At 45.9% G+C, this 27,855-nt stretch overlaps 1 protein-coding gene across 1 annotated transcript; it reads left to right on the forward strand.

Annotated features, from left to right (window-relative positions):
- Positions 1–27,855, forward strand: EGLN3 (egl-9 family hypoxia inducible factor 3). The gene is made up of 5 exons (XM_084793373.1): positions 1–665; positions 21,182–21,301; positions 22,800–22,936; positions 25,019–25,092; positions 26,242–27,855. The coding sequence occupies exons 1-5, from the start codon at positions 309–311 to the stop codon at positions 26,271–26,273; spliced, it is 720 nt and encodes a 239-aa protein (XP_084649499.1). The 5' UTR covers positions 1–308; the 3' UTR covers positions 26,274–27,855.

A 27,855-nucleotide genomic window follows, 5' to 3' on the forward strand; every position in this document is an offset into this window, starting at 1 on the left:
GTTCCTCCCAGCTGCGGCCGCCGCGGCGGAGGCTCTGCATCTCCAAAAGGGGCCCTCTGACTTCTCTCTGGGCCAGTCCGGCGCTGGGTGGCTGAGTTCGACAGTGCTCCCGCCGGTCTTGGTGCGGGGCTCCCTTCTCCCCACGTTGCGAGCAACTTTCTTCGCCCCTGGAGCTAAAGTGGCTCGGGGACCGAGGCCGCCGCAGGTGGGTGAGCCCCGGGCCCCGCATCTCGGTTGTGGTCTCCGCGCTGTTCTAGCCCTCGGCGCGTGCACCCTTGGGGGTCCCCAGCCTTGGGTCTGCGGGCGAGATGCCTCTGGGGCACATCATGAGGCTGGATCTGGAGAAGATCGCCCTGGAGTACATCGTGCCCTGTCTGCACGAGGTGGGCTTCTGTTACCTGGACAACTTCCTGGGCGAGGTGGTGGGCGACTGCGTGCTGGAGCGAGTCAAGCAGCTGCACTACAACGGGGCTCTGCGTGACGGCCAGCTGGCGGGGCCGCGCTCCGGCGTCTCCAAGCGGCACCTGCGGGGCGACCAGATCACGTGGATCGGGGGCAACGAGGAGGGCTGCGAGGCCATCAACTTCCTTCTGTCCCTCATCGACAGGCTGGTCCTGTACTGCGGGAGCCGGCTGGGCAAATACTATGTCAAGGAGAGGTCCAAGGTAGGATGCGTGCGGGTGCCCAGCCGCAGCTGCTGCTGCCGGGGACGGGAAGCCTTCGTTCGGAGTGTTGTGTCGCCTTCGCTGGGCTGCAGCGAACTTTGGTTTTTAACCAAGAAGTCAGCTTACCTTATCTACTCCCCCTTGCGTCCCTTCCACCTCCCGGCCCAACTCCTTAAGCAAAAGTCCACATTAAGGGGCTCAGGTGTGTCGTGATGATGCGCTTCTGCTGACTCTGGAAGAATTCCTGTGGTTTTGGTGATGACCGCAAGGACAACTGCCTGGTGGAGGGAAAAGATATTCGAAACACTGCGACACACAAGTCCATGATCCCAACCAAGTGCCTGCTTTAAAGCCACCGGGTACTGTCCTTCACTGTAGCCAGAGGCGCCCTTAACTCTCCTAGAGGCAAGTGTAATTTTTGCCTTGTCTTAGTTGGCTTGTAGAGTTCTGTAGGGTGGGAGAAAGGAAGAGTTTGGTATGAAAAGGTAAGACTCCGCAGCCTTTGATCCCTGGAGCCCAGAATTCTTAGTCCCATCAGCCCAACTGAACATTCTCCTTTGGCGCTGAGCCCACACCGTCGCCATTCTGTTCCTATAAACTTGTGGTAAAGTCCACTCAAACAACCTGATAAGGTCCGTGGAGAGAGTGGTGAAGAACCTGTGGATAGAAACCTGGTGTTTGTACACATAGCCGGAAATGGTGCAGTGGGGTGGTGATGATTTATCTTGGAAACGTTTACAGGTAGATTTGCAGACCAGGCCAATTGGGGGGAGGGAGGGAGGGAGGGAGGGAGGGAGGGAGGGAGGGAGGGAGGGAGGAGCGGAGATGGTGTGCGCGCATTACTTTGGGTTAGTCTTGCTACTTGGTCTTCATCTTCCTTTAAGAGTAATAGTCAAACCCTCCTTCCAGGAGCAATTCAGAGTGATTTGTCTTTATGTTGCTGCTGGTCGAGGGACTCTTAGATCATGAAAAGTTCTCAAGTCCAGTGAGGCAGAGCAGGCTAGCCGCTGAGGGACCAGGAGCATTCATCCATGCGCTCTTCTTCCGTAATAAATGTAACGTTTCTCAAGGTAGGCTTGGTCTTGGGATAAACTACTGTAGTCTTGTTTCCAGTCTCCAGAGCTGGAAAGAGCACACTTATAAAAAGCAAGTGGTCAACTGGAAATGTCTGGAAGTGAAGAGCTGAGATGGATGAGTAGAGCGGGGGCTGCAGGCGCCTGTCAAACAGGGGGATGTGAACTCACTGCCTGACAAACATCCTTAGGACTGGACCCTAAGTAAGTCTTAGAGAACGTGCAGCCTTCTAAATGTGATTTGGGAGTAGTTCAGAGTTTCCTGAACTCGGTTGGGGGAATGATAATAGGGTTTTTTGTTTGTTTGTTTGTTTGTTTGTTTTGTTTTCATCTGTCAGTTTGGTGGTAGACTCCATGATCATTTGCATTTCCATCTGTGTTGTTTTTGCATCAACTAACCTAGCTGATAACCCTGGGCTTAGCCTCAGTATTAGGAGTCACTTTAACCTGGGAGTAGCTTTAACCTGAAAGGACAAATCGCTCCTTATCAGCTTTATAAAGTTTCTTCCAGGCTTAACTTGTTAAAGAATTTTCCACCAGTGGTTTAGGAATAAGGTTTTCCTCTGTGAGGGAGATGAAAACTAATGATAGTCCTGTCACTAACATAGTTTAAAGTTTACTTTTTTGTTGTTGTTGTTAAATTTAGCTGTGACTTAATGGATGGCAGGAAGATCCCGAGCTAGAATTAAATTCAAAGAGAATGGAAAAATTACTTATTCCTCCTGAGGAAGGAGAGCAAGCTCTGCAGAGTTTTGAGCCCCAGCTTCTCTTCTGGGTGGACCAAGTAACTTTCAGTTAACTGTGTAGTGTGTAGCAAAAAGAGAGAATCTTTTTGAAGAGGCAGCTTTCCTTACCAGGTTCTGGTTTTCTTGGCTGTTCCTGGCACAAAGCTTCCATTCATACCTTCTAGAAAGTCCACCTCTAGATTGGACAATTCCATGGCTAATTAGAACCAAAAGCAAAACAACAAAACAAAAATTAAAAAACCAAGCTTCAACACACAATTAGTATAGCTTTAAATATATATATATATATATATATATATATATATATATATATATATAAACTTTGATTTACTTCTCTAAAGACGTCTGTGGCCTCGCGTGCCTCATTCTGAGTTCACTGGTGAAGCATTGTCAGGCACATCCTGTCTATAGGGGCTAGGCTCGCTTCCTTTCACTTGGCCTATTTTCTTCCTTACGTGCCTTTCCCCCTCTCAGTGTCCTTCATTTTGTACTGCTTCCCACAGTACTGATATAGATAGCCCTAATTTCCTGCTTATGGTTCCTGGGGGAAATTTTTTTCTCCATAGAGAGAATTTGTACAGATTTTAAACTTATTTATAACTTTTAATTGAGGGAATTTCAAACATACACACAATGTATACAAGGCTCCTATGAACTCCCAGCCCCAAGCAGTTTTAGCAACTGCCAGTTTGTACATTTAGTTTAGACTTAAAAAAAAAACCCCAACATTTTATAAATATATATCCTATGCATTGTGCTTATGGGTGCATTTTTTTTAAACTGGACTTGTAAAGGTCATTGAATGATGTGAGTGGAACTGCAAAGTGGAATAAACAGGAGTATTTACTGGACCTAAAATCGGAACTGTGGGAGAACTCATAGGTAGTCCCTTTCCCTGTCTAAAAAAATAATAATATTGTTACTGGTTAGAATTTGTCTGCTTTGCCTTTGTTGTAGCAAAATAGGGTTTGGAGTCCCTCTGGGGAAAACAAGTCCCCAGTATGCTGAGGAGTGTGGCATGGCGCCCCCTAACCCCAAGTGTGCTCATTGCTTTTTAGCTAGCAACAGTTATCTGTTACTCCCCTCTGGTGATGGAGACCAAATCCAAGATAAATACTGCGTATGCTTTGCTTCTTTTTCTCTGGCTGCCTAGAGCTTGCAAATGGCTCTTTTCCAGAGAACGTGTAATTTATAGAACCGAATGTCCCTTAGCCCAAAGCGTTCACTGTAGACTCAGAGTTGGGAACTCTAACAATAATAAATACCTTTTATTGAGCAGTTTGCACTGCCTGGCGCTCTGCTCAGCACTGTACAAAAGGACTAATTTTACTTACTTTTCTGAGCCACAGCCCTAAACAAATTGAACACTTAAATAATTAAATCCAAAGTCTCTCACAGACAGGGGCAAGAGGCAGTTTTAGAAAGAGGTTGGGGGAGGATTGATGTTACTAAGCCTTGTGACCTTAGATAAGTCATTTGGGTCTTTTTAAGTGTAAAATAAGAATAATGAAGGTAATACAAAGGCTTTGGGAGAAAGAACTTTATGACAATATATGTAAAATTCTTAGTTTCCAGTCTCCCTCCTTGTTTTAAAGGCTCTAGTGAGGTTTGAGATTCTAATTCAGATGTGTCTGACTGAGTCAGTGTTCTTAACCATTAAGCTTTCCTATTTAATGTTCTAAATGTGCATTTGTGTCTCTTGGTTTCTCACAAATTATGCTCACAAATACATGTGAATTGTAGAATAGTCATGTCTCTCTCTCTCTTTCACACACACACACACACACACACACACACACACACACTATTGAAGTGTACCATTTGAGTGCATTTGAAGAAATGAAGTGCTGGGTTAGCTTTTCTAGTGTTGTTTTCAGGAAAGTACTGCTAGGCTGGTTGTTAGGACCCTGAAGAGCATCTGTAGACAATGGTGGCGAAAAGGCTGTATTGTGAGCAACCCAGAGGAGGTTGATGAAGAAGGGAGCCTGTGTTGCAGGGTGCTGGGCCTCCTCCCCTGTGGAGCAGCTGTTTGGCCTGCCCTTCTGGTAGTGTCAAGAATGCCGGTTACACAGTGGAACTTACGCTGGTTGGAAGTGACTCTAAGTGAAAAGAGGAATGAGGTACCACGCTGAATTGACATCTCTCAGGACACAAGCACAGAAAATGCAGTCGGGAGTCTTAGAAGAACTGAGGGTGTGAATGGAGCCTTCGTATCTGGCTGGTGCTAGCTCTCTGGGTTTTAAGGCCTTTCTTTTCTCTGCTGCATTCTGTTCTTCTTCTGCTCTCTCCTTCCAGTCCAGCCTTTGCTGTGGTTACACACACACATACACACACACACACACACACACACACACACATACACACACGCCTTCCATGATGCCTTACAAGGGCTGCTTCAGCCTTTACGCCAACATGGCCTAAGGCTTGAACACCAGCCCAGAATCCCAGCTTCCTTTGCTGCGGACAAAGCCCGACTGTCTTCACCTCAGTTAGCTCTGGGGGCCTGGGAGTCTTGGCTGGGCTGGCGGAAGCATATCGAGTCGTATGTCACAAATATGGTTGCCGGAGCCCACGGCAGGTGTGATCCTTAGAGAGCAGTGGTTTGTAGTGTCTCGGTGCTTAGTACCTTAAACGGTTTGAGGAAACCATGTATAGAACACAGCCTCAGTAAGGAAGAAACCTGTCTTCTGTGAGGATGATTTTCATGGCCTGTGTTGTTGAATGACATTTTGGGGACAAAACAGAAGCTGTGTGGCTACTTAGCAGTCCCACCTGCTATGGTAAAGACGCCTTTCCAGCCCCTAAAGAGTGTGTGTGTGTGTGTGTGTGTGTGTGTGTGTGTGTGTGTATGTTTGTGTGTGTATGTGTGTATGTGTGTGTGTTTCTGGTCCTTCATTCAGCATAAAGGTGTTTTTCCTAGGAGAGGACCCCTGGAACAGTGCCTTGAGAAAGGCTTGGGTGAACAGGTACCTCACAGAGAGGGCTCAGTTGGCTGGGGCAGGGTCATGGGGCCACGGGTCATGTGCCCCAGGGCTGGATGATGAATTCTGCCATGTGAATTCAGTATTTGATTTGAGATTTTAAAAATATAGTTCAGACTAAAAATGCTAAGCCCCTTTAAGGTGGGACTATGTTGCTTGTCCTCTATAAGGGGCTTTTTGATGTTAGGGACAATTTCTTTTTCTGACAGCTTAAGCAAAACTGGTAAATTCTTTCCTGGCTCCTGATGCTGGCTAGGAAAACTAGTTTTTCATATTAACAAAAATAGCTTTGCATCCCAGGATCATATCCTGGGATCACACCATATATGGGAGACAGTGTGATGAGGCTTGAAAACTCGCGCTGAGCGGAGCTGTCTGGAGAGCATCTTCCAGGGGTTGTGCACTAGTATGTGTCCTTCGGGACAAGACTCAGAAGGCTGCTCACCTGGGCCTTTTTGTCTGGCCAGTTTGGCATCTCTGTTTTTGGTTAAAGTCTCTGGTACTGGATAAACAAATGACAAGACCAGAAAGTAACGAACAAGTTGATACTGTGGACAAGGCTATTAGTTCTTTTTAAAGTTATTTTAGCCACAGATTTGATGATTCCTTTGTAGCCGTACTTTGCAACTGTTAACTAACGCTGTGAGGTATGTGTCATTTTTCTCTGGTGTTTGTCAAATGCACATGTTCTGACAGTAATGATAGTTCTGATGTTTTCTGCTGGGTATCTGCCAGGGGTGCCCAGTGGGTGGCTGAATCCAGAGGCACTGGAATTGTAAATACAACAGACAGATCATTTTATGATGCCAGACTAAAGAATTCAGCTTTGGCAGATGGCCAGGAACCATTGATTTGGCTTGGATTCGCAGCTCTGTGGGTGTTTGCCAAGGAAGATTAGTGAGCTTGGTTAATTATACATAGGATTTGTACCCCCTTTTCTTGCAGTTATTTCTATCTTACACCAGTGTAGCACTTGCTTCGGTTTACCTCCTCTTGCCGTCCTGGCTTGTGGGTGCGTTTCTGCCCGTGGTTTTGGTGAACTGGGTGTAACCTCTGTGCATCACTTTCCCCCCTGCCCCATCTCAGCCTTACTGACCCCTGCACTACACTGTAGAATGGAGCCTCTCAGGTTTTGAAATGGCATTTATCTGGCCCCTTGCCCAGTGTCCCCTATGTTCAGAACTGTGTTGATACAACCTTATTAAGGAAAGCCAACTTTTGATCCTTTAGAAGGCACCGTCGATAAATGCTGCCCAAGTTTTAGAGTAAATATGTGTGTGTTGTGGCTTACACGTGGCCCCATCCCCTGCATAGGTTTGGGTGTTTGAACACTTGGTCCTGAGTTGGTACTATTTTGTAAAGCTGTAGAACCTTTAGAAAGCAGGGCCTTGCTGGAGGCAGTGGGTTACAGAAGGAGGGTCTTGTGGTTAGCTAGGCCAACCTCACGTACTGTCTGCTCTCAGCTCCCTGGCCTGGGACAAACACTCATTCCTGCCAACAGGTCTCCCCTGGCCAGGATAGACTCCATCCCCTCAAGTTTTAAATCTAAAATAAACCTTTCCTGTTTTAAGATGCTTCTTGTCAGGTATTTGGTCACATCGACAAGAAAAATAAGACAATGTATCTATCTCATATTAATTTATTTTTGCTTTTCAAAACAAATGCAATCTCCAAGTATGTGTACTGAAAGGATGTGATAGGAATCCGGGTGATTTGCCAGTCAGAAGACAAAAGGGAAGCTTGCTTCCAAGCATCACTGCAACCCGGTTTTGTTTAATGGGAGAACTTGAAGACATCAGGACGCGGAGCTGTGGCTTGCATGTAGCCCTGAGCCCGCCTCTGATATTCACTTGATAAAAATAAAGACTTCGTCCAAGCACCTCCCTACAACTCCTCTACCTTTTATATATTATCCAAATGTCAAGAACTGTGTGAAAAGCCATCCCTTCCCCATGTCAATATGATGCCTTAAAAAACAAAACAACAACAACAAAATACCAATCAAACCAAACCAACCAACCAAAAACCCCCAAGTTCATTTCATAGTTGTGTTGTTTTATAGGTTAATTTGAGTGACTTGAATGGCTCCTCACACCCCGTTCTCACCATGTAGGCAGGGACATAGGCAGGGTCGTACACTGATCAGAGCTGGGCCCATTGCTCTTGTTAGTTCTCAGCTTCACTGTGGAACCGCAGACTTTGTGGTTTCTTTTTCAACCGGCATCTTCTTTCTTCAGCAGACATATTAAGGAAGAAGAAACGTGGCTGCCTTTGCTAGAGTCTCACCTCTCTGCCAGCCCCGCCTCCCTGCCTTTGCTAGAGTCTACTTGTGCAGGCCCCCACTGGTCCTGTAGTCACCATTCTTTTTTTTTTTTTTTTTAATATATATATTTTTGTTTTTTCGAGACAGGGTCTCTCTCTGTGTTAGCCTTGGCCATCCCGGACTCACACTGTAGACCAGGCTGACCTCTAACTCACAGCGATCCACCTGCCTCTGCCTCCCGAGTGCTGGGATTAAAGGTGTGCGCCACCACCACCCAGCTGTAGTCACCATTCTTAAAAGCTTGGTCGGGACCAGCACTTCTCCTTTCTCATCGTCCCCTGTAATAACCCTTTGGACTTCTTGCTGAGTCATAGAGGCCCTTTCTGACTGACCTCATCTGGCCCCTTTACACTTAATCTCCCCTGACTGCCTTCATTCCAACACCCTGAAATGCGAGAAAGGGATCTGCCAGGCTCAGCCAGCTAGCCTCTCCATGGTCTTCTACTCTTTACCTCCTGGGCCATGTAGGGCCTGTCTTGGGAATTATCCTCTGCCCCCTGGAACTCAACAGGTGGCACAGCCTAGATGGCCCCAGGACGTTTATTTGGTTGCTTGTTCTGCCTCCCTTCAATTTAGAAGTTCCTGAATTCAGAGGCTACTGCGCGTTGTGTATACAGTTCCTTAAGATTCTAAGTGGTTGGCTTCATTTCATCTTTGAAAGGAATTTTGAGTTCAGTTATATATAGGTTCTATATAGTTATATATAGGTTATATAGGTTATATGTATATGTACACACACACACACACACACACACACACACACACACACACACACACACATGATTTGCTAGGAGAAAAAGGAGTTTACATCACGGTCTCTCATTGGACAAGCTATAAGGGGCCATCCCAAAGGAAAACCTTAGCTTTGCAAGTTACTGTCTTTCATTGGGAAGTTCTGTGCCACTCCTAGATCCTGGCGACTTCTCCACAGATGATGGCCAGACCTGAAGCTTCGAGTCCCTAAGTCCCTGTCCTAGCTCAACCCTGGCAAGAAGGTCCCCCCAGAACATCTCTCACTCCTTTATAAGCAAGTCATGTATTTTAATTTTACATTTTAACTTAAAATCAGCTGGTATCTATTACTAGGCACGAGAATGGAAATCTTAATGTTGTTTTTTTTTTTTTTTTTCATCTTTGCTCATTGTGCTCCTGAGCTAGTCTATGCTCTGGGCCCATTCTCTGCGTCTGTCAGACAGGTACAGCATGACACGTGCCTCCAAGAATATGAGGAATTACATGAAAATGGAGGCTAGATTTCCCATGGAGAAGGAAGATAGTTGATTCCTGGGAACAGCAGGCTAGTTCCTAGAGTCACACCCCAGCCCTGGCCTGACAGTTGTCCTGAGAGAGGCAGAGCCTAGCACAAGATCGGAAGCTGAAAAGAAACAAGTGAGTGTTTCCTGTCTGCTCTCAGACTCAGGGAGCAAAGCCTGAGTATAAACACCCTAGGAGTCCTCTCGCTTCCCGCTGTCCATCCCGGCTCTCGCTCCTCGCACCCTCCGTTAACCAGTGCAGAGCAGACTAGTCCCATTTCGCCTTTGAGCACCTACAGTGAGGCTTTGAGCACTCTTGGTTCTGACACAGAGTAGTTGTGCCTCTCAGTGGTTCAGGACCGGCATCACCACTGCCTCTAATCATACATCCTTGGGTCTCTCTAGACATACTGAGTCAGAAATGCGGTACTTGCTGCGTCAGTCCCTCGCCACGTGGGAAGTCAACGAGGCATAGTGTTGCTGCTTCCTCTCTTAGCAAGAGTCCAGTAGACCAAATCCAAGCTTATTTATTTGTTGCTAAAGCTAAGAGGGAACAAGCATTTTTAATTTACTTGTAAGATTTTTGGGAGAACAACCATGCCTTACATGTCTATGGCTTTTCTATTATCCGTGCCAATAAACGTCATTTTCCAGACTATAGCTGAAGTGGAGCTGGGAACTGATTTCTTCTTTAAGTCAAGGGCAAAGTAAATCTTGATGACCACAGGTTGGGAGAAAGGAAAAAAAAAAAGATTCATGGTCACTTTGATAATTGCAAGTCTGAAAATAGTGTCTTGCAAACAGTTGAGTCTCCAAAAATCTGCATCAATAAAGTCCAACTATGGATACTGCTCAGGAGCCTGGAACCCCCACCCCTCCAGAAGAAAGGCACCTACCTATAGAGAGCAGGAGAAAGCCAAAGTGTGGGACTCTGCCCTGAAATCTCTTGATTGGAACTAAAGGATTTCAGTGGAAATCAGGGTGTGGCTGCCATTTTCCTTCTTCCTGCTTGGGTATAGATGGCCTTAGTTTCTCCAGCTGTGCATTGGAGCCTGTGTTTGGTAATTCAGAAGAACCAAGGAGCCCTTCTTTATCACTTTTTAAAATATGGTTTGTTTCAGCTGGGCGGTGGTGGCACACGCTTTTAATCCCAGCACTCAGGAGGCAGAGGCAGGTGGATTGCTGTGAGTTCGAGGCCAGCCTGGTCTATAAAGTTAGTCCAGGACAGCCAAGGCTACACAGAGAAACCTTTCTCGAAAAAATAACCAACCAAACAATATATATATATATATATATATATATATATATATATATATATATGGTTTGTTTGTTTGTTTGGAGACAGTCTCAGTTGCCTAGTTTGCCTTGAGCTCACTATTCGCAGGGAGGCTGTCCTTGAACTCAGATCCTCCCCATTTCCCAAGTGCTTAGATTACAGGCTTGAGCCACTGTGTACCCTGCTTCTTCATTGCTTATCTTGGAGTTACAGGGAGCCAGTTTCATTCCTGGCCCCTCTAAAAGGAGGAGCACCTACTTCAGATAACTCTTTTCCTAGTCCTTTGAAAGGGGCATTGCGTGTTGGAGAGTCCTGGTTGTCTCTGACACTCAGTTCATAATTGCTTGTATTTCCTGCTGTCTTAAGACACATCTTGCAATGAAGCCCAGGTTGGCCTCGAACTTGTGACTGTGGACCTCAGGCTTCTGCTAACTACTAGGATTACAAGTGTGTGGGGCCATACCCGGCAGCTCCCTCTACTTGTCAGATGGGACCACCGCTGTCCCTGAGGAGCTTCAGGACAATTGAATTAACAGCTTGACTTGGAGCCAGGCAATTCTCATTTCTAGTTTCCTTTACATTCCTCAAAACCGTTGAGGCATCTCTTTCTCAGAAGCCCCCCTCCCCTTTCGATCCCCACTGAGGATCTTCTGGATGTCCATCCTCCTTTAAGCCAGCAGTCTGCATTGAGTGAATTCTAATTAACGTGACTGTAGAAGTTCTGCATCTCGTGAATTCTAATTAACGTGCTGGTGGCATAGTTCAGACGGCTCCCAAACTAGCCCTATGCCTGAGTGGAGAAAATTGATCTCTTCCCTGGCCCTCTTTTACTGGGTGTTTCTCATTTTCTCTCCAGGGAGAAATGAACTTTTATATTTCCTTTAAAAGTTTTTTTTTTTCTGGCTTTGAAGCCAGTCTGGAAACCATAGCTTGTGTTGACATGACCTAATGAAGGAAGATGCTAGAAAGAAGGTCCCAATGTCTCAGACCGTAGAAAGAAAGCGTAGCCGGCTGTGGACTGGCCCTGGGCTAAGATGGAGGCGGGGTGGTGGTGGTGGTGGTGGTGGTGGTGGTGGAAGCATGCAGAAGGGACACAGGGGAGAGAAGACCAGGGCCATGTGTGGGGCTGGTGTGGAGGCTGAAGGACAGCAGCGACCTGATGGTGGCATTGTGCTATCTCTGCAGTATGGTGACAAAAGCCAAGACTTGGCCCGTGCTGCCTTGCCACAGGGTTTAGGCAATTTCCTTTACCTTCGGCTCTGTCCTCAATGCATGTACTTCATAAACAATGTTAAGCACGCTCGTTTCTTGGTACTTTTTGTAATTTTTAAAATTTTTATTGCTTGGTTGTTTTTTGCCTCTTAGGGCGTTCTGTCTCTGTGGAAGACAGTGAAATGAGCATAGATGGCTCCTCTGTGTCTTTGGATTCAATCTCAACTGGATTGAAAACAGTTAGAAAGGGTTGGTTCTGCTTGGAACCAGAACGGGTCTAGGTCTTTTTTTTTGTCATTTCCTACATGATAGAGTTGGACAGCTATTTGCTTAGCATTTACATTCTGTCAGGCGTAGTAAGTCAGTTCAAGGCGGCTTAAAGAATAAGAGAGAGTTTGGGCTAGCCAGATGCAAACACCCTATCAGGACTTCAGCGTCTGTTTTGCTCTGTGAGATGGGTCCTGGGTTCTAAGGGACTGCTCCTCTTCGCTGGGAATGGAAGAGCTTAGTTCCCTTAGGAAGCTTGGGGACAAGCTAGTTAGTCCTTCACCTTAGAGAGCTTTCGTGTTAAGCTGTGGATGTCAGCCTCACAGTCTTCACCCAGACTGACCCAAAGACAAGCTAGCTCCTCCATGCCTCCCTCGCTCCTGCGAGCCTGGGCACCCTGCTGATGGGTTCACCAAATCAATGCAACAGTGCTTGGGACACCCCTATTACAGTCAGGGACGTGGTCAGCACTGTATGAACATGCAGAAACTGAATCTGTGCAGCAAGTCTCCTGGGTTCCGGCTCCTCCATCTTTTGGTGAGCAGATGTTTTTTTTCCTGAGCGCTGAAATGCAAATCTAGGTTTCTCCTGTCTAATAAATGTTGCTTCAAGGCATTTTTTTCCCCAGGACATTTTTGATTTGTAGCTGTGTTTTTTCTGTGTCATCTGTTAACAAAGTCTTTTCTTACGGGTTGCGTTTAAATCACCGTGAATTCCTTCACATATGTTGGGGTTAATTTAAGATGAAAGCATAAAGAGACCCATACAGTTTTCTGGGCAATCAGCTGTCACAGCCTTTCCCTATTGTGTGTGGTCTTTTTAGGGCACTACAGGTGAAGTTTGATTTTTCTCCTAAGTCTGTTTTCTCACGTTAAGAAAGTTAAATGCTGTGAGTCCCAGCTCCCTTACCCCCCCCACCCCCACCCCCCATTGCCTTAAGGATGACTAATGCATTTGTTCTCCAGGGACACGTGGTAACCTCTAGGTCAATATGATAAGGAGCGTTAATGACTCCCTCTGAGAATGTGAACAGCCTGGACTCAGGACAAGCAACTGGCTGCTCACCTTCGCTGGAACCTGGCAATTTAACTGGTTCTGTAGAAGTGCCACCCGGGCCTATGGCGTGGCAGCTGCTAACGTCTGAGCAACAACAGCCTTGGGAAGGAGATGGTTAACCGCTTGCCTCAGTGTCCTCCAGCCTGCTAGACTAGTTGATTGTGTAATTGCCAGGAGGAAGCCCCGGCTGAAAGCTTTTTCTCTGGTGACTGGAGAACGATGTGGGAGGAGCCAGGGCTCCCCAGAGTCTGTTCCCTCCCATGGCTGCCTGGCGGTGTGCTCGGGTGTGGGCTGGCTGCCACCCTCACGAAGCGCACGTAGCCCTGTCACTCAGTCATCTTCCAGCTGGCCTCGAGCCAGGCCTCCACGGGAAGGGCTGCTTTCCCAAACCCAAACAGCCTGCATTGATATGTGGATGTTGCCAGGCCTATTTACTGTGCCTAATTGCAGGACTTAGATGAATCCCCTTCAAGCTAAGGAATTAGCTACAACTGGGAAAGGAATAGCAATTGTGTCTTAAAAGTCCTGGTCTTCTGAGAGTTTCAGTGGCTTCTTGTGGGGGGTGGGGTGGGAAGAGTGACTCACTGGAAACTTCATGCATGAAGAGGGGACCCCTGGAATGCAGTTTTGACCGAATATCTTTAGATAGTACAGTCTTGTGGACTCCTGAAGTTTTGTGCAAACTTGTGGGCATATGTGTGTTGTATGGTGGTTGTCTCTGCACTTGTGTGAGCGTTTCTTCTCTGAGTGTGGAATGCGGGCCCGTCTTCTTTAACATAGACATCTCAAAAGACTATGGTACGTGGTACCTGTAGGCTCTATCCTCAATAACGCAGAACAGCTACATACATAGAAGGTTATCTTCTGCAGAATTGCTGCTGTTCATATGCTCTGGAAGCTGGGGCTAAGTTCACTGAGGAGTGGCTGGAAAGTGAAGATGGCGAGCTCTCTGCTCTTCCAGGAGCAGTGCCCCTGCCGGAACAAGAAGGGCAGGCAGACCCACTGCACCAAAGTAACTCGGCCATGTATAACTCCCATCTGCACAAGTCCTGAAGTTCCTTCTTGATTGTGCAATTCAGGGGCCAGGGCCTGCACAGCACCGTGCTTGTGCAGCAACGTTAACATGTAGCAGTGCCCCAGGGTGTGTGAGTGCAGGAATGGCATTGGTTTTAGTGGGAACTTAGGGCATGTGAGGAAGGCAGAAGCAGCTTTCCCTGTGAAACTAGACCAGGTGCAAAGGCGAAAGACTTGCAGTTTGTTGACAGGATTATGGACCTGACATGCATTGGACTCAGTCATCTTGAATCTTTGGGGAGGAAAGTGGGGAAGCTGGACACAGCCATGTTGCTGTCCATCGAAACCACACTTTGTTTTCTCCCTTCCTTCCTTCACGTAGGTCTCTCATCAGCGCACTGGAAGGAGGAAGTAGAAGAGCTTGATCTTAACCACTGATATAAATAACAAGCAAGATGCTAAGATGACTAATGGCAGCCCCAGCCCTTCCTAGCCACCTTTGTTTTCTAAGTGCTTGAACTGCCTACAGCCCCTTTCTTTAACCTTTAAATGGCTAAAATAAATTTGTAAGAATTCTAAAGGGGAGCTAATGAGATGGCTCACCTGGTGAAGGTGCTTGCTGTGCCAAGCTTGACTGCCTGAGTTCAGTCCTTGCAAACCCACATAGAAGGAGAGAAGCAAGGCCCACAAGTTGTCCTCTGACCTCTGAGTGTGTGTGCACGTGCTTGCACACACACACACACACACACACACACACACACACACACACACACATCATAAAAAACTTTAAGAACCTACCCTCCAATGTTAAAAAATACTTTAAAAAAACAAAACAACAACAACAAAAAACCCACCAAACCCTAAAACATTGCCAGGCGTGGTGCTGCACGCCTGTGATCCCAGCACTGGGGAGGCAAAGGCAGGCAGATTGCTGTGAGTTCGAGGCCAACCTGGTCTACAAAGCGAGCCCAGCACGGCTAAGGATTCACAGAGAAACCCTGTCTCGAAAAGCAAAAACCAAATAAACAAAAAGACCCAAAAACATTTTGAGTGCTGTTTCTTCATCACACTCAGATCTTGCTTTTTGTTCAGACTCATGTGCTGGCTCAGCCAGCAGCCATTGTGAACTTTGTGCCAGTGACATTTCTAAACTCAGAAAAGGCTTTGCATGACTGTTGCCTGATTATGAAGAGGCCTTTACATTTATTTTTATTTGTTTATTTGTGTGTGTGTGTGTGTGTGTGTGTGTGTGTGTGTGTGTGTGTGTGTGCACTTATGCCATGGTGTGCATTGTGGAGGTCAGAGGACAGCTTTTGAGAGTTTGGTCTCTCTGTTCTCCATGTGGGTCCTGAGGATAAGAGCCTGGGTCGCCTGGCTTCGTGGCAGGCGCATTCCCCACTGAGTCATCCCACTGGTCCATAATGCAGTCTTGAGCCATTTATGTTGCAGAAACTCAGTCTTGGTGTCTTGGAAGAACATAACCCCTTGATGGAGGAGGAAGGTGGCCGAGGGCTAAAGAGCTGTTCCCCTCAGCATTTCATGCTCTCTGCATTTAATTTGCAAAGGATATTTGGAGTTCTTTTGCTCATTGTCAGAGCCAAATAGGGAATATAAATTGGCGTGCCGGGTTCAGTTCATCGGAGAACAAAACTTGCAAAGACTATGTCTCTTCTAGTTTATTGGTTTCCGCCCTTCCCTCCGCTCTTTGTAGTCAGATGGTTGCACAAGGCATTTGGGTATCTAGTGATTTTTATTTTCCCTTTTAAGTAGGAGAAATTCCAGCTTAGAGCTGTTGCTAGCCCATGAAGGCCTCTCATCGTCCTGTCCTTGCCTCCATGTTTCTCCCTATGGGTCCTACTTAGGTGGGGTGTCTGGGGGCTGGCTGGCTCTGCTCACTGTCCACACTCATTGTGTGAGCTAAAATATGTGCTGAACACCAACCCCTCAGAACTCTTCTCCTCAAGTATTGACTTTCATTCCTCCACCCACAGACCCTAAAAACACTGCCACCTGCTGTTACCTTGCCACCCGAACACCAATGAGATTGTTTCAAGCCAGGAAACTCAGCTGTGACTTTCTCCCAATGGGTTTTGTCCAAGCACATGAAGGTGTGTGTGTTCCTGTTTTTTTTTTTTTCCTCTCCTGACTATTGACACATCTAATTCTCTGTGTATCTGTCCTTTACGGTAGAGGGAAGAAGAGGGGAAGGGTCGCCATGGTCCTCGGTGCAAATGACAGCAATCCCAGATCTTGTGCTATGAGTTTCACATGGAGCATTTGCATCAGTCTGCCTAAGCCCATTTTCACAGATGAGTTAGCTGAGGTACAGAGTTTAAGCACCGGTAACCCTGTACCTAGGCTGTGCTGCACCACAGAATTCAACACTCAGAATCTGTTTCTTCCCCTCTCCCCAAATTGTTGCCCTCTCCTCTTTTTCTTCCTCTTCCTCCTCCTCCTTCCAGACAGGGTCTCCTTAACAGAACCATTTTTTTTTTCTTTTGGTTTTTCGAGACAGGGTTTCTCTGTGTAGCCTTGGCTGTCCTGGACTCACTTTGTAGACCTCAAACTCAAAGTGATCCACCTGCCTCTGCCAACTGAGTGCTGGGATTAAAGGCGTGCACCACCATGCCCGGCTAACAGAACCATTCTTAATTGAACACATCCTAGGGCCCGAGAGCTGGTGCTCAGCAGTTAAGAGCAGGTAGTGCTCCTGTGGAGACCTCATCTGATTCCAGGGCAGGCAGCTCCCAGCAGCCTGTAACTCCGGCTTCTGTGGAACAGTGTGGCTTCACACGCACTTGCTCCCTTCATGCCTATATACACATGATTAAGCAATAACAGTAAATGCCCCAAAAAGAAGAGTTAAAAAACAGATTGTTTAAAAGTTTGCTTATATTTTTTGTTTAACAACCTTAGAGGTTTAGTTTGTCAGTAGACCAAATTTTAAAGACTGTTCAGCCAGATATCTTTAGAGATGTACTGCCCTTGCCTTGGTTTTTTTTTTTTGGTTTTTAAGACCATATCTCCTTTTGTTATCCAGGCTGATCCAAAAGTGTGATCCTCCTGCTTCAGCCTCCTTAGGAACTGAGTAACAGGTGTAAAATACAATGTCAGGCTTAAACAATATCTGTATAACAGTTACAAATTTTATAAATGAAAGGATCAATTTTTTAAATTTGTCAGATGAAAATTTGCATAAAACATCACTTTGCATTGATTGGCAAAGAGTTATACTAAGAAATCTGACTCCCAACATCCTGAACAATCTAGCTGTCTGTCTATCTTTCCATAAATATACATGGTGTGGCTTCTTTTCTTTTCAGGGGCTGCGAGTCAAACCTAGGCTATCTTGCATGCTAAGTATGACTACTGCTTGGCTGCAACCTCAGTCTGCAGTATGACTTACAGAGAAGTACTAAGTTTACTGTCTGAAAATGGCCACTGTTGCTGAGCAAACATTGAAGCTGTTGACAGTGGTTTTCAGACTGGTCTGTATCCCCAGTCAGGCTGTGGCTGGTTGCTTTAGAGCATCCAGCTGAGGCCTTGGAGTGGAAATCCTAAGCTTGACCTCTCAACTTGGTTTTTTTTTTGTTGGCTTTTATAATTCCCCCCACGGCCCCAAACAGAAGCATGGTTTTCTTTTTTTTGCTGGTGGCATTTGTAAAGCAGATTTTATCCTTGACTTCTGCTATCGTTCTTCCGTGTTTGTGCACTTCTTCTTGCCTGAACGTGACTGTGGAGGTGTCTGAAGCACATATCTCTGGGGTAGAGCCAGCTCGGGAACACCTGGTTCATTCCTCTCATTTCCTGTTGCTACAGAGCTGTGGAGAGGCCTCTGGGGATGGGGGTTTGCACAGGGGGCCAGTGCAGGGAACACTGATGCATGAGAGGACGTGCAGAGAGGACATGCTGATTCATCTAGAACACGGCGCCGGTGACTGTGCCACCACAGGGACACTGATGTGCTATTAAACTGTTGTGGATTTCAAGTATTGGTCAAGTCAGGAAGTTTTTGTCAATAAAAAAGCCCATAATAAATAAGATACCTTCCTGGTGAATGCCAGTGTTGGTAATCATTAAAGTACTCCGGCTCTGTTGTCATAAAACAATAAAGTGTTGCAGCGTTTCCCTCCGTCCTGCACTTTGGATCCTTCCGCAGACTTGATGGGTCTTAGATAACAGCTCTGTTAAACCATCCGTTTCCGGAGTCTGTTACTGCCCCGTGCACGAATTGGCACAGACTTGATGACTCGTCACTGAGGTTTGCCTCTCAGCGCATCCTTAGCTTCATAGTTTGGGATCCTGGCAAGGACCAGCAGACAGCTGGGAATGTGTCCGAGCCAAAACCCATCTCCTGTGGCACTCAGCCAGGAACCTCAGTGGTACAACTGGTCAGCAAGGTTGCGGCGGGACCTCTGAGCTTCCCGTGGTTTCCTCCCATTGTTTCAGAGGTGATGCACATGGCTTCTGGAATGAGAGAGAGCGTGAATTGCACTCTGGCCAGAAAAAAAAATTATTTCTTCCTTCCCTTAAACACGTGTACGCTTACAATTAGAGGGGTGTCCTGATGGTAAGTCCATGAGGAACCGTGCCAGCACATTCTCTCTGTCCTATACCTGCAGCAATTAGTGGAGGATGCAGTTGTGGGAACTTACTCTGTCTCCTGCCCGGCATTTTAATTCAAGCTAGTTCCAAAGCGTCCTAATGCCCCCCACAAGACACCTCTGCTCTTCTCTGTGCGGAGCTTAGATCAAGTCTTCGCTCTTCAAACCTTGGGAGACCATGTTAATTACTCATCTCGTCGCTATGACAAAACACCCGACAGAAGCAGCTTAAGGAAGGAAGGCTTTGTTTTGGCTCAGGTCCCAGGGGATAGTCCACCGTGGCAGGAAGCCACGGCAGCTCAAAGCAGCAGCAGCTCGCCACTTTGCGTCCGTCCACAGTCAGGAAGCAGGGGAAGGAGAGTGCTGGCGGCCAGCTCCTGTTCTCCCTTTTTAGTTAGGATAGGTCTTCCCGTCTCGTTTAACCTACTCTACAAAATCTATCATACCCGTGCCCAGAGATTTGTCCGTAAGGTGATCCTACATCCTGTTGATAGGCAATCAATACAAGCCATGCAGCCAGAGTTCCTCGGCACAGGAAGGAGGCTGGGATCACAGGGACGGGATGGTCGGCTGCTGGTGAGGTAGATGGCAGGCATCCAGCCCACTGACCTTTTCTGGGAGCAGAACTGTTTTGGAATATAAAGCCATAGCACCGACCGACAGTAAGCTTTTGTGGTATTTTTGTTGTTGTTGTTGTTGTTGTTGTTGTTGTTTTGTTTTTATGCCCATCCAGTAGGGGGAGACTGGGATAGCAGGAAATCACAAGTAATTGTGCCTAAGTGAGTTTTAGTGTTGATCTTTACATTCCTGACAGCTGCTTCCAAGAGTAGGTGAGCCCTATGTTTTCTAGGTGACTTCATTAGTCTCGTCCCCTCAAGCCAAGCCAGTCACTTCAGTCGCCTTGCGATCACCTCCTTCCTCAAGCCACCATCTATTTGGGAATACCATCATTTGTCAAATCCTTATTAGAGTCACCTCAAAATCTGACTCTTGGGGAGGTGCTCAGGCTAACAGACGGACTTCAGCTCTACACGTGACATCATGGTGGCACTTTCAAGCCTCAGAGGCAGGCTGTGGGATTGCTAGCTGTCTGTGTATAGAAAGTGTAGACATCTTCTGATTTAAACGTCAAGTTCACTGCAAAGCCAGGCCACTACTCAGCCTTCTAACACACAGCTCTGTTTTCAGGCCCTACTGGGGATCGGCTCACTGAACCAACAGTGGCTTAGTTTGAGGCTCTGCCTGACAAGTCACTTTACTCATGAAGTAACTTTGCTATTTATCAGGGAGTATTCCAGCCCAGACCTCCAAGTACCTCTGAGGTAGGCTTTCAAAACGGAAGAAAGAGCTGTTATCTTAAAAGTACAAGAGCTGCTTTCAACAGGGAACCACTCACAAGTTCATTGGTGCACCTGTCAACTTGTCAATGGACAACCTCTGTGTATCAAGTGCTCCCTAGGTGCTAGGCCCACACTGCTAAACAAGATGGGGGTGGGGGTGGGGAAGCTTTTGGCCCTTATTTTATATTACCAGTTCCAGTGGTTTTGCAAGACAGTCTGAATCCCTATAATTTGTTTTTTTTTTTTTAATTATAGTGGCATCTTGTAATGAGAACAAGCTTTATATCTGCCTTCTCTCTCCTCCGACTCCATTACAGTTTCCCCACAAAATAGCAAAAGGTCTATTAGCCTGTAATTGCAATTCTGAGTAGGATTTTTCTTCTTTCTTCTTTCACCTTGTGGATACAGGTAGCATTTAGACAAAGCAGGAGGACCTCAGATTATCACCTAGTTTGATCATCCCCAGGAAGAGTGTAAGAATTAAGGGACACACACCATGGATGTACTTTATTTCCCCTCAAGGAGGGCTCCCTGCATGGCCTGTGCTGCCTGGTTAAGCTCTGGCTTCCCACTGACCCTTCTCTCTTCTGCCAGTCCTAAGCCTTTTATTAATAAGTCTCACCTTTACTCCCTTGGAATTAAACATATGTTTTTGTAAGAAAGGGGCGAGGGCACTGTTAACCAGGCACAGTCCTTAAGCCCCACACCAAAGATTCTTTCTTTTATCTTTCCCTCTCCCCGCACTCCTTCTTTTCTTCCTTTTAGAGAAGGTCTCCCTATGTAGGTCAGGTTGGCGTCATGCTTCCTGCTGCAGCTTCTGCATGCTGGATTACATGCATGTGTCCACTGTGCCTGCTTCTCATGTCTCGGAATTCTGATCTTGTGGGGCTCGGATGGGAACCTGGAACCTGCTTTTTCAAAAAGATATGTTAAAGAAAGGCAAGAATCTTGTTGATGATGTAGATAGGTTTCCTTTTTCTTTTCTTTTCTTTCTTTCTTTCTTTCTTTTTTTTTTTGAGACAGGGTTTCTCTGTGTAGCCTTGGCTGTCCTAGACTTACTTTGTAGACCAGGCTGGCCTTGAACTCACAGTGATCCTCCTGCCTCTGCCTCCCAAGTGCCACCATGCCCAGACTGTAGGTAGGTTTCTTTACAAAGTTCTCAATGTCCTAAAATATGGGACTATTACTGGACCACTTACCCTGCACCAAGTCCTAAGGCATGACCCATCTGTTAAGCTTTCATACCAAAGATTACCTCATGTTAATTTTATGTTCTGATCGTAATACAAATTTATGTTCTGTATATGTCTGCTGTAGAATGAGACTCTGAGCTTTTTTTTAAACAACAGCATTCTTGCTGTGTCTCCACAGGCAATGGTGGCTTGCTATCCGGGAAACGGAACAGGTTACGTTCGCCATGTGGACAACCCCAATGGTGATGGCCGCTGTATCACCTGTATCTACTACCTGAATAAGAATTGGGATGCCAAGGTACTATGGAAGAATGCGTGTGGGATGGGGGAGGGGTGCTGGGGGCGGTCTAAGCTCTGAGGTGCAGACAGGGGTGCACTGAGTTCAGATCAGAGGCACATGCCATTTCCAGTTAGGTAAAGCATTCAGGTAACTTTAGGAGAGTTAGAGTTTCCAATAGCCTTTCTCCTCTGTTTTATTTTTTCCTCCTTCCTCCTCTTATGGAATTAATTAGTACCAAAGTTGATGAGATTAAGAGCAGTGGCTATAAAGTTAGTTTTGTGGGGGTAGGGTGAGTGAGTGTTCACAGGGGTTAAGGAAAGGAGATAAGTTAACGCTGGGATGCAGGCCTCATGTGACTCTCAGCTCAGCATGAGATGCACACCTTTTCCCTCCCAGCAGCAACACTGAGAGAATTCCACAAGGATAGACATGCGGGACGCCAAACGGTCCCCAAGAGAGATTTCCCATATAGCCCTCTTTCTCAGGGTGCTATGTGCCGTGGCAGGTGGGGCGAGGGGGATTTGTTGTAGCTTGTGAACAGCAGAGGTTTATGTGGCTCGTTTTCTGTGTAGTAACTGGTAGCGATGTGAGGTTCCTGTAACACGGCTTGTGCTCTCTGAAAGTTGAGAATGATTTAAGAGTCTGGGAAGTTGGCAAACTTTACAAGCCTTTGTAGCTTTTGAACTGTCTGCATCTGTTTGCGGTTCATCACTGTAGACTCTGACTGTTACAATGTAACATTGTATCTCTGCTCTCTGCTTGGGAGTAAGACTGCCGCAGTTTCCTTAGGGCTTAAAGGTATCTTTTAAGATGCTGTGGTGAGGTAGAGTTGTTGGGATAACAGTGATAAATGAGGAAAAAGGAAATCAACAAATGTTTGAGTTTCTGCTAGCCTTAGATGAGTGTTGTGTGAAAACACTGATGTCTGAAGCCTGGACATTGTTATTCTAGTAGGACAAGTAGATGATACACATGAAAAAGAAAAAGCAGGTGAAGAGAGTGATAGACGTCCTGAAAGACGTAAATAGCAAATAATGTGCTGTGAGAGTTCACAGCAGTGGAAGCGCCCAGCCAACGGGGTCAGAGGGCATTTGAAGAGGTCAGCGGAAGGCTATAAATTGTTATTGCAGGGCAGCTTGAATGTGAGGTGTACTTACACTTGATATTCACTGGAGCTATGAAGTTGCTCAGCATTTGTCTGCCTGCTCTTTTGGGCTGAAGCAGTCTGCCCTGTGGATGGTTTTGTGTGATGCCCTCTGATAGTTCCTGTTTTGTGTCTGCGGACTTTGTCGGTGTGGGAATAGGAAGTTGCCAAGCCGAAGTTGAATGAGGAACTGTCTATAGCGAAGTCTGACACAAGTTTGTTTATGGAGTATGAGGGGAAGTAAATAACTGGCGGCTAGACCCACTTATAGTTGAGGTAGAGGTGGGATTTCTCCTGGCTAGAGCTAACACAGCCTTGCTGATAAAACTTCCTGTGGGATAAGGAAATACTAACCATCTTCTTGCTCTCCAGTTACATGGAGGAGTCCTGAGGATATTCCCAGAAGGGAAATCGTTCGTAGCAGATGTAGAGCCCATCTTTGACAGACTCCTGTTCTTCTGGTCAGACCGGAGGAACCCACACGAAGTTCAGCCCTCCTATGCGACCAGGTAAGAGCTGGGGCCACACTTCCTCTTCCAGACTGTGTATGAACCCCAGTTCCCTGAAAACTCTTAGAACTCTTGTCCTACATAAGGAAGTGCTGGTCACACTCTGAAACTGATAGATAAACCTGCTTGGCATGGTAGAAATTAAAGGGACCTTTTTGGGATCCGTTAGCATACAAATCTAACTTCAGTTTAAAGCAACTATTGACTTTCTCTTCTGTGAATTGTGCATGCTGAAGTCTTAATTTCTTAGAATGCTTTCTGACCCTTCCTTCTAGACAACAAAACTAAACTAAACTAAACTAAAAAGCCTACAGTTGCCTGGACTGCGTGCTGCATTCCTGTAATACCAGCACTCAGAAGTGCAAGCAGCAGGGTTGAGAGTTCAAGGCGACAGGAGCTAAGTGAGACCGAGTCTCAGAACCATAATGGAACAAAGAACAGTAGCAAAAACATAATGTGGAGCCAGCCCTGGCTCTCGTGGGTCACAGGTTCTGCCTCCTTGAGGGAATTTACAGTTTGTCAGTTTAAGCAAAGAAAGAACCTTAGGAAAGGAAAGAGTACTTTGTTCTGAATTTATCCCCTTTTTGTTCTTTCTGTAGCTTAAGGTTTGCCTGGGCTAACCTTATCCATGCCATAACAATTGGATGCCATAGTTTTTCTTGCTCCATCTGTCCGTCTGTCCATCCATCCATCCATCCATCCATCCATCCATCCATTTTTGAGACAAGGTCTCTTTTGGGGCTGGCCTGGAACTCACTATGTAGCAGAGGATGACTTTGTGTTTCAGTCTTCCTGTCACTACCTCCTGGGTGCTGAGATTGCAGGCCTGTGGCGCTGAGCCTGTTTTTGCCATGCTAAGGCTTTATGCACAGGATGCAAGCACTGTCTACCAGCTGGACCGCACCCCCAGACCTGCAACTGAATGTTCCTTAAGTCTTTTTGTCTTCCTTTCTTCCTTCCTTCTTTCCTTTCTTTTTCCCTCTCTTTGGCACGTGGATACACAGAGTTTGAGTGTCACTGAACATCTTACAATTGTCTAATCTTAATCTAGAAAGCCATGATAAAAAAAAATTAGTTATCTCTGCCTCTGCCTCTAATTCTTCCTTATCTTTCAGCAAGCACTGTGGACCAGGCAGAGAGTAGAGTGATATGGAGTTGGGCTTGTACTCAGCAAGGCAGTGAGGTGAAGAAAGCTGTGGGAAGAATGGTGCTAAGCACTATTAAGCTTAACTCAGTTAAAGCCATCTGCGCAGCCCTGCAGACCTCCCAGTCTGAACCCAGTGTTGCAGATTTGATCATACTGTGACATGTTCCACATAAGCGGACTGCTAGTCTTTGCCACTAAAATCTACTTTTGGTTTGTTTTATGGGGTTCAATAATAGGACCCTGCTTTGTGGCAGGATTCTGTAGTTATTTCACAGGCCCACTGTGACCAACTTCATAGGGAAAACACTAGCCAAAGTGATTGGAAGCCCTTAAGGGTGGGGTGGAAGATGGGGAAAGGTGCTGTGGAAACTACTGTGGCTAATAGCAATTATAAAAGTGAAAAGGTTAAAAAAAAAATCAAAGTGTGAGGTAACTCCAATTACAATCCCATGGGTAGAATAAAGCAAGTCACAGGAGCAGCTGAAAGCCTGAAGCCATCACTAATAGCTAAGGCTAAAGAAAACAGGCTGTGAGTTAGAACGTGTCTGTGGCTGACTGGAGTTACTTGTGAAGACTTTACTCCAATGTTACTTCCCCTTCTCTGGTCCCTTCCTATTGTCCTGAGCCTCCATCTTCTTCTGGTCCTTCTTGTGCAGATTACGTTTTTCTGTTGCATCCCTGCCCCTCCAGTCACTGACTGGAACCTGAGATCTTAAGAGAAGGTTCTAGAGACCCCATTGTTGAGTCCCCAGTGTACAGGACAGCACCTGGTGGTGCCCAGGATGCCCATGTTATATGAATGACATTTATACAGAACTGAATGCAAAGGAAATACTTTTAAATTAAAATAGCAGGTGCAGATGATTTGAATGTGAACTCCACAGAGTAAGCTCGAAGCTCGATGTTTTCTGATAACACACGCTTGTCTCGCGCAGGTACGCTATGACTGTCTGGTACTTTGATGCTGAAGAAAGAGCAGAAGCCAAAAAGAAATTCAGGAATTTAACTAGTATGTGTCTGATCATTTTCTATGACTTTAGTGTTCTATATTTTGTAATAGCACTGTTTAATCTCACTTGTGACTTAGCTTCATATGTATGTATGATGTATCATATGTATAGGCATTCTTAAGCGCTGGCCTCCATGCTCTTACAAACTATCAGAAGGATGCTCACTGGTTGTGTGATGGTTTGTAAGAGATGGGAATAATTAACTCTTTATTGTGAATGTTAGTCAGTCGTGTGTAATGTAAAACTTTGTCCACGAATTTGGCAGTTACATAAAAAAAATATGATTGCTCCTAGCTCCAGTGGCCAATTGATGTGATTGGGCCAAATGATGTGGGATTGAGGCTTAGTATCAAGCAGGGCTTTTGTACTATCCAACTGACGCAACTTAACATCATCTCTGTCACCTCCAACCAGTATTTAGGAATTTCTCAAAATTGGTTGCACTAAGCTGAGCATGGTAGAACCAGCGCTGTAGGGGCTGCGGCAGGAGGATGGTGAATTTGAGGTTAGCCTGACTCCTCTATAATGTCCTGCCTCCCCCAAAAGTTGTACAAAAGCAGAAATTCTGCCAAGTTGCTTTATGAAAGCTGCGCCCACCCACCCACCCCCAATGCAGGAAATACTGTGTACTGTGTTCTTCTTCTGAGTAACTGCACATTAGTTTATTGAGCTAAGTCCCTAAGAAGTCTTACAGGAAGAACTGGACATGTAGCTCAGAGTTAGGGCGCTTCTCTAGCACACGGCTTGTCCTGGGTGCAATTCCCTTTACTGCCAAATAAATAAAATGTATGTTTACATTAAGAAATGGGTGTAGCCTGTGACTTTATGTAATTCATTACCTACTTGACCTCTATACCTACCAAATGCCAAGGAAGACACCCCTGTAAAGTTCTCTCAGGAATCTCAATTTGCTTTTTAAAATGGGATTTTGTTTACTAGAGGTGTGTGTGTGTGTGTGTGTGTGTGTGTGTGTGTGTGTGTGTGTGTATGAGAGAGAGAGAGAGGGAGGGAGGGAGAGAGAGAGAGAGAGAGAGAGAGAGAGAGAGAGAGAGAGAGAGAGAGAAAGAGAGAGAGAGACTCTTGAAGACATAATTCATCAAATCCCTAACCTCTTTTTATTTTCTTCCATTTTTCTGTTTTCAATCCAGGGAAAACTGAATCTGCTCTTGCTAAAGACTGACTACAGTGTGAAGTCCGCTGGCCTCATCCATTTAGTTCCTGAAATTTTTAAGTGTCAAGATCCAAAGAGTCTGTAAAATCCCCTGTCTGCCTGCATCGTTCACATCCCTGCCTTGTTTGTGGTACTTGCTGTTTTCTTGCCAGGACTGTCTTGACCTTCAGACACTGATTGCCAGATGAACTCATTTGGTAACTCCAGAAATACCTGTAGACATCCTCATTGGCCAGCGGTTTAACTGATAGATTTGGGGATATGGCTGTTGAGAGAAGAGCCCAGGAGTGATTCTTATTTGCACTTTATGAATACTTCCTGATTTGAAAGGAGAAGGTTTGCAAAGAAACAGATTGGTGACAGATGCCATGAAGAGGCACCCTTGAAGCCTTAACAGCAAGGAAGAGAAAATGTGTCATTGGAAGGATTTCCAGATGTTGTTATCCTGAGACTGGACAATTAGGACAACCTAGTGACATTATTACCTCTAAAAAGGGCTGCTGTCATAGAGATCAATTTCTAAGTGTCCCGTGGTGGACACTCCTTTTTTCCTGGTCATACAACCTGGACTTTCTGAAAGTCGTTGCTGAAACAGTGGCTTTCTCGTTGAAGATGACACCAGCATTTAGTCTCAATTTTTACCTCTTACTTGGAGAACCTAATTAGACAGAGAATAAGAACTCGCCATGTAGTTTGGGTTGTTTTTCTGGCATTGAAATTTGAAGTTAAATCAAAGGGCAGAGATCTTCCTGGTAATTGAGCGTTAGCTTCTGCTAGCTGTGTGGGAAGAGAGAAGCCTGGTGGCCCACAGTAGGCTTGTGCAGTTTGAGAGGGAGATGTGGTTGGAAGTGCAGACAGCCCCCTTTTATCAGTGCAGGTATCCCTTTAACTGCTTGTCATTAACAACAACAACAACAACAACAACAACAACAACAACAACAGCACGCCTACCCTTAAAAGAGATTGGAAATAAAAAGATCTCAAAGCCGTTAGAATTCTTCCACATTGTCTGCCACTGCCAGCCTCTCTTTAGCCACCTTGACCCTTGAGAGCAACTGTTTGGTAGTGCAGCCGGGTTGTGGGATTTGCTAGAACTGTGCGATGTTCTACTGCTGCAGGAAGCAGGTGCCACTCCCTCCAGAACTGTGTGTGAAGCACCTACTTTATGAAAGTTAGCCGTTCTAATTTTCACTTCTATCTCCCTGTCTTTCAAATCTCTTTAATATCTTGCTAGAATCCCACACGCATCACAGACCTGGGAGTGTTTTACTTCATCGTCTTCAGACTTGCCAAGAAAGAAGCCAATATTTTCCCTTTAATTGTTCCAGAACGTTTCCAGAAAGAACTGCCGTTCCTTCCCACCATGGCTCTGTTTTATTGTATTTACCTTCTAACTTACGATGTCATTTCCTTATTTATTATGTTCATTGTCTTGTAGCCTGTGATGTGTAGACTGTTAAGTACGACGAAGACAGGGATTTTGTACGTTTTCCATCAATGCAACATATTACCAGCACCTAACCTAGCGCCTGGCATATAGCAAGCAAGGGCTTAGTAAATACATGTTCAATAAACAGAGTCTCCTCTGTAA

The sequence above is a fragment of the Acomys minous genome, assembly GCF_964271855.1.
Source record: "Acomys minous genome assembly, chromosome: 8".
NCBI lineage: Eukaryota > Metazoa > Chordata > Mammalia > Rodentia > Muridae > Acomys > Acomys minous.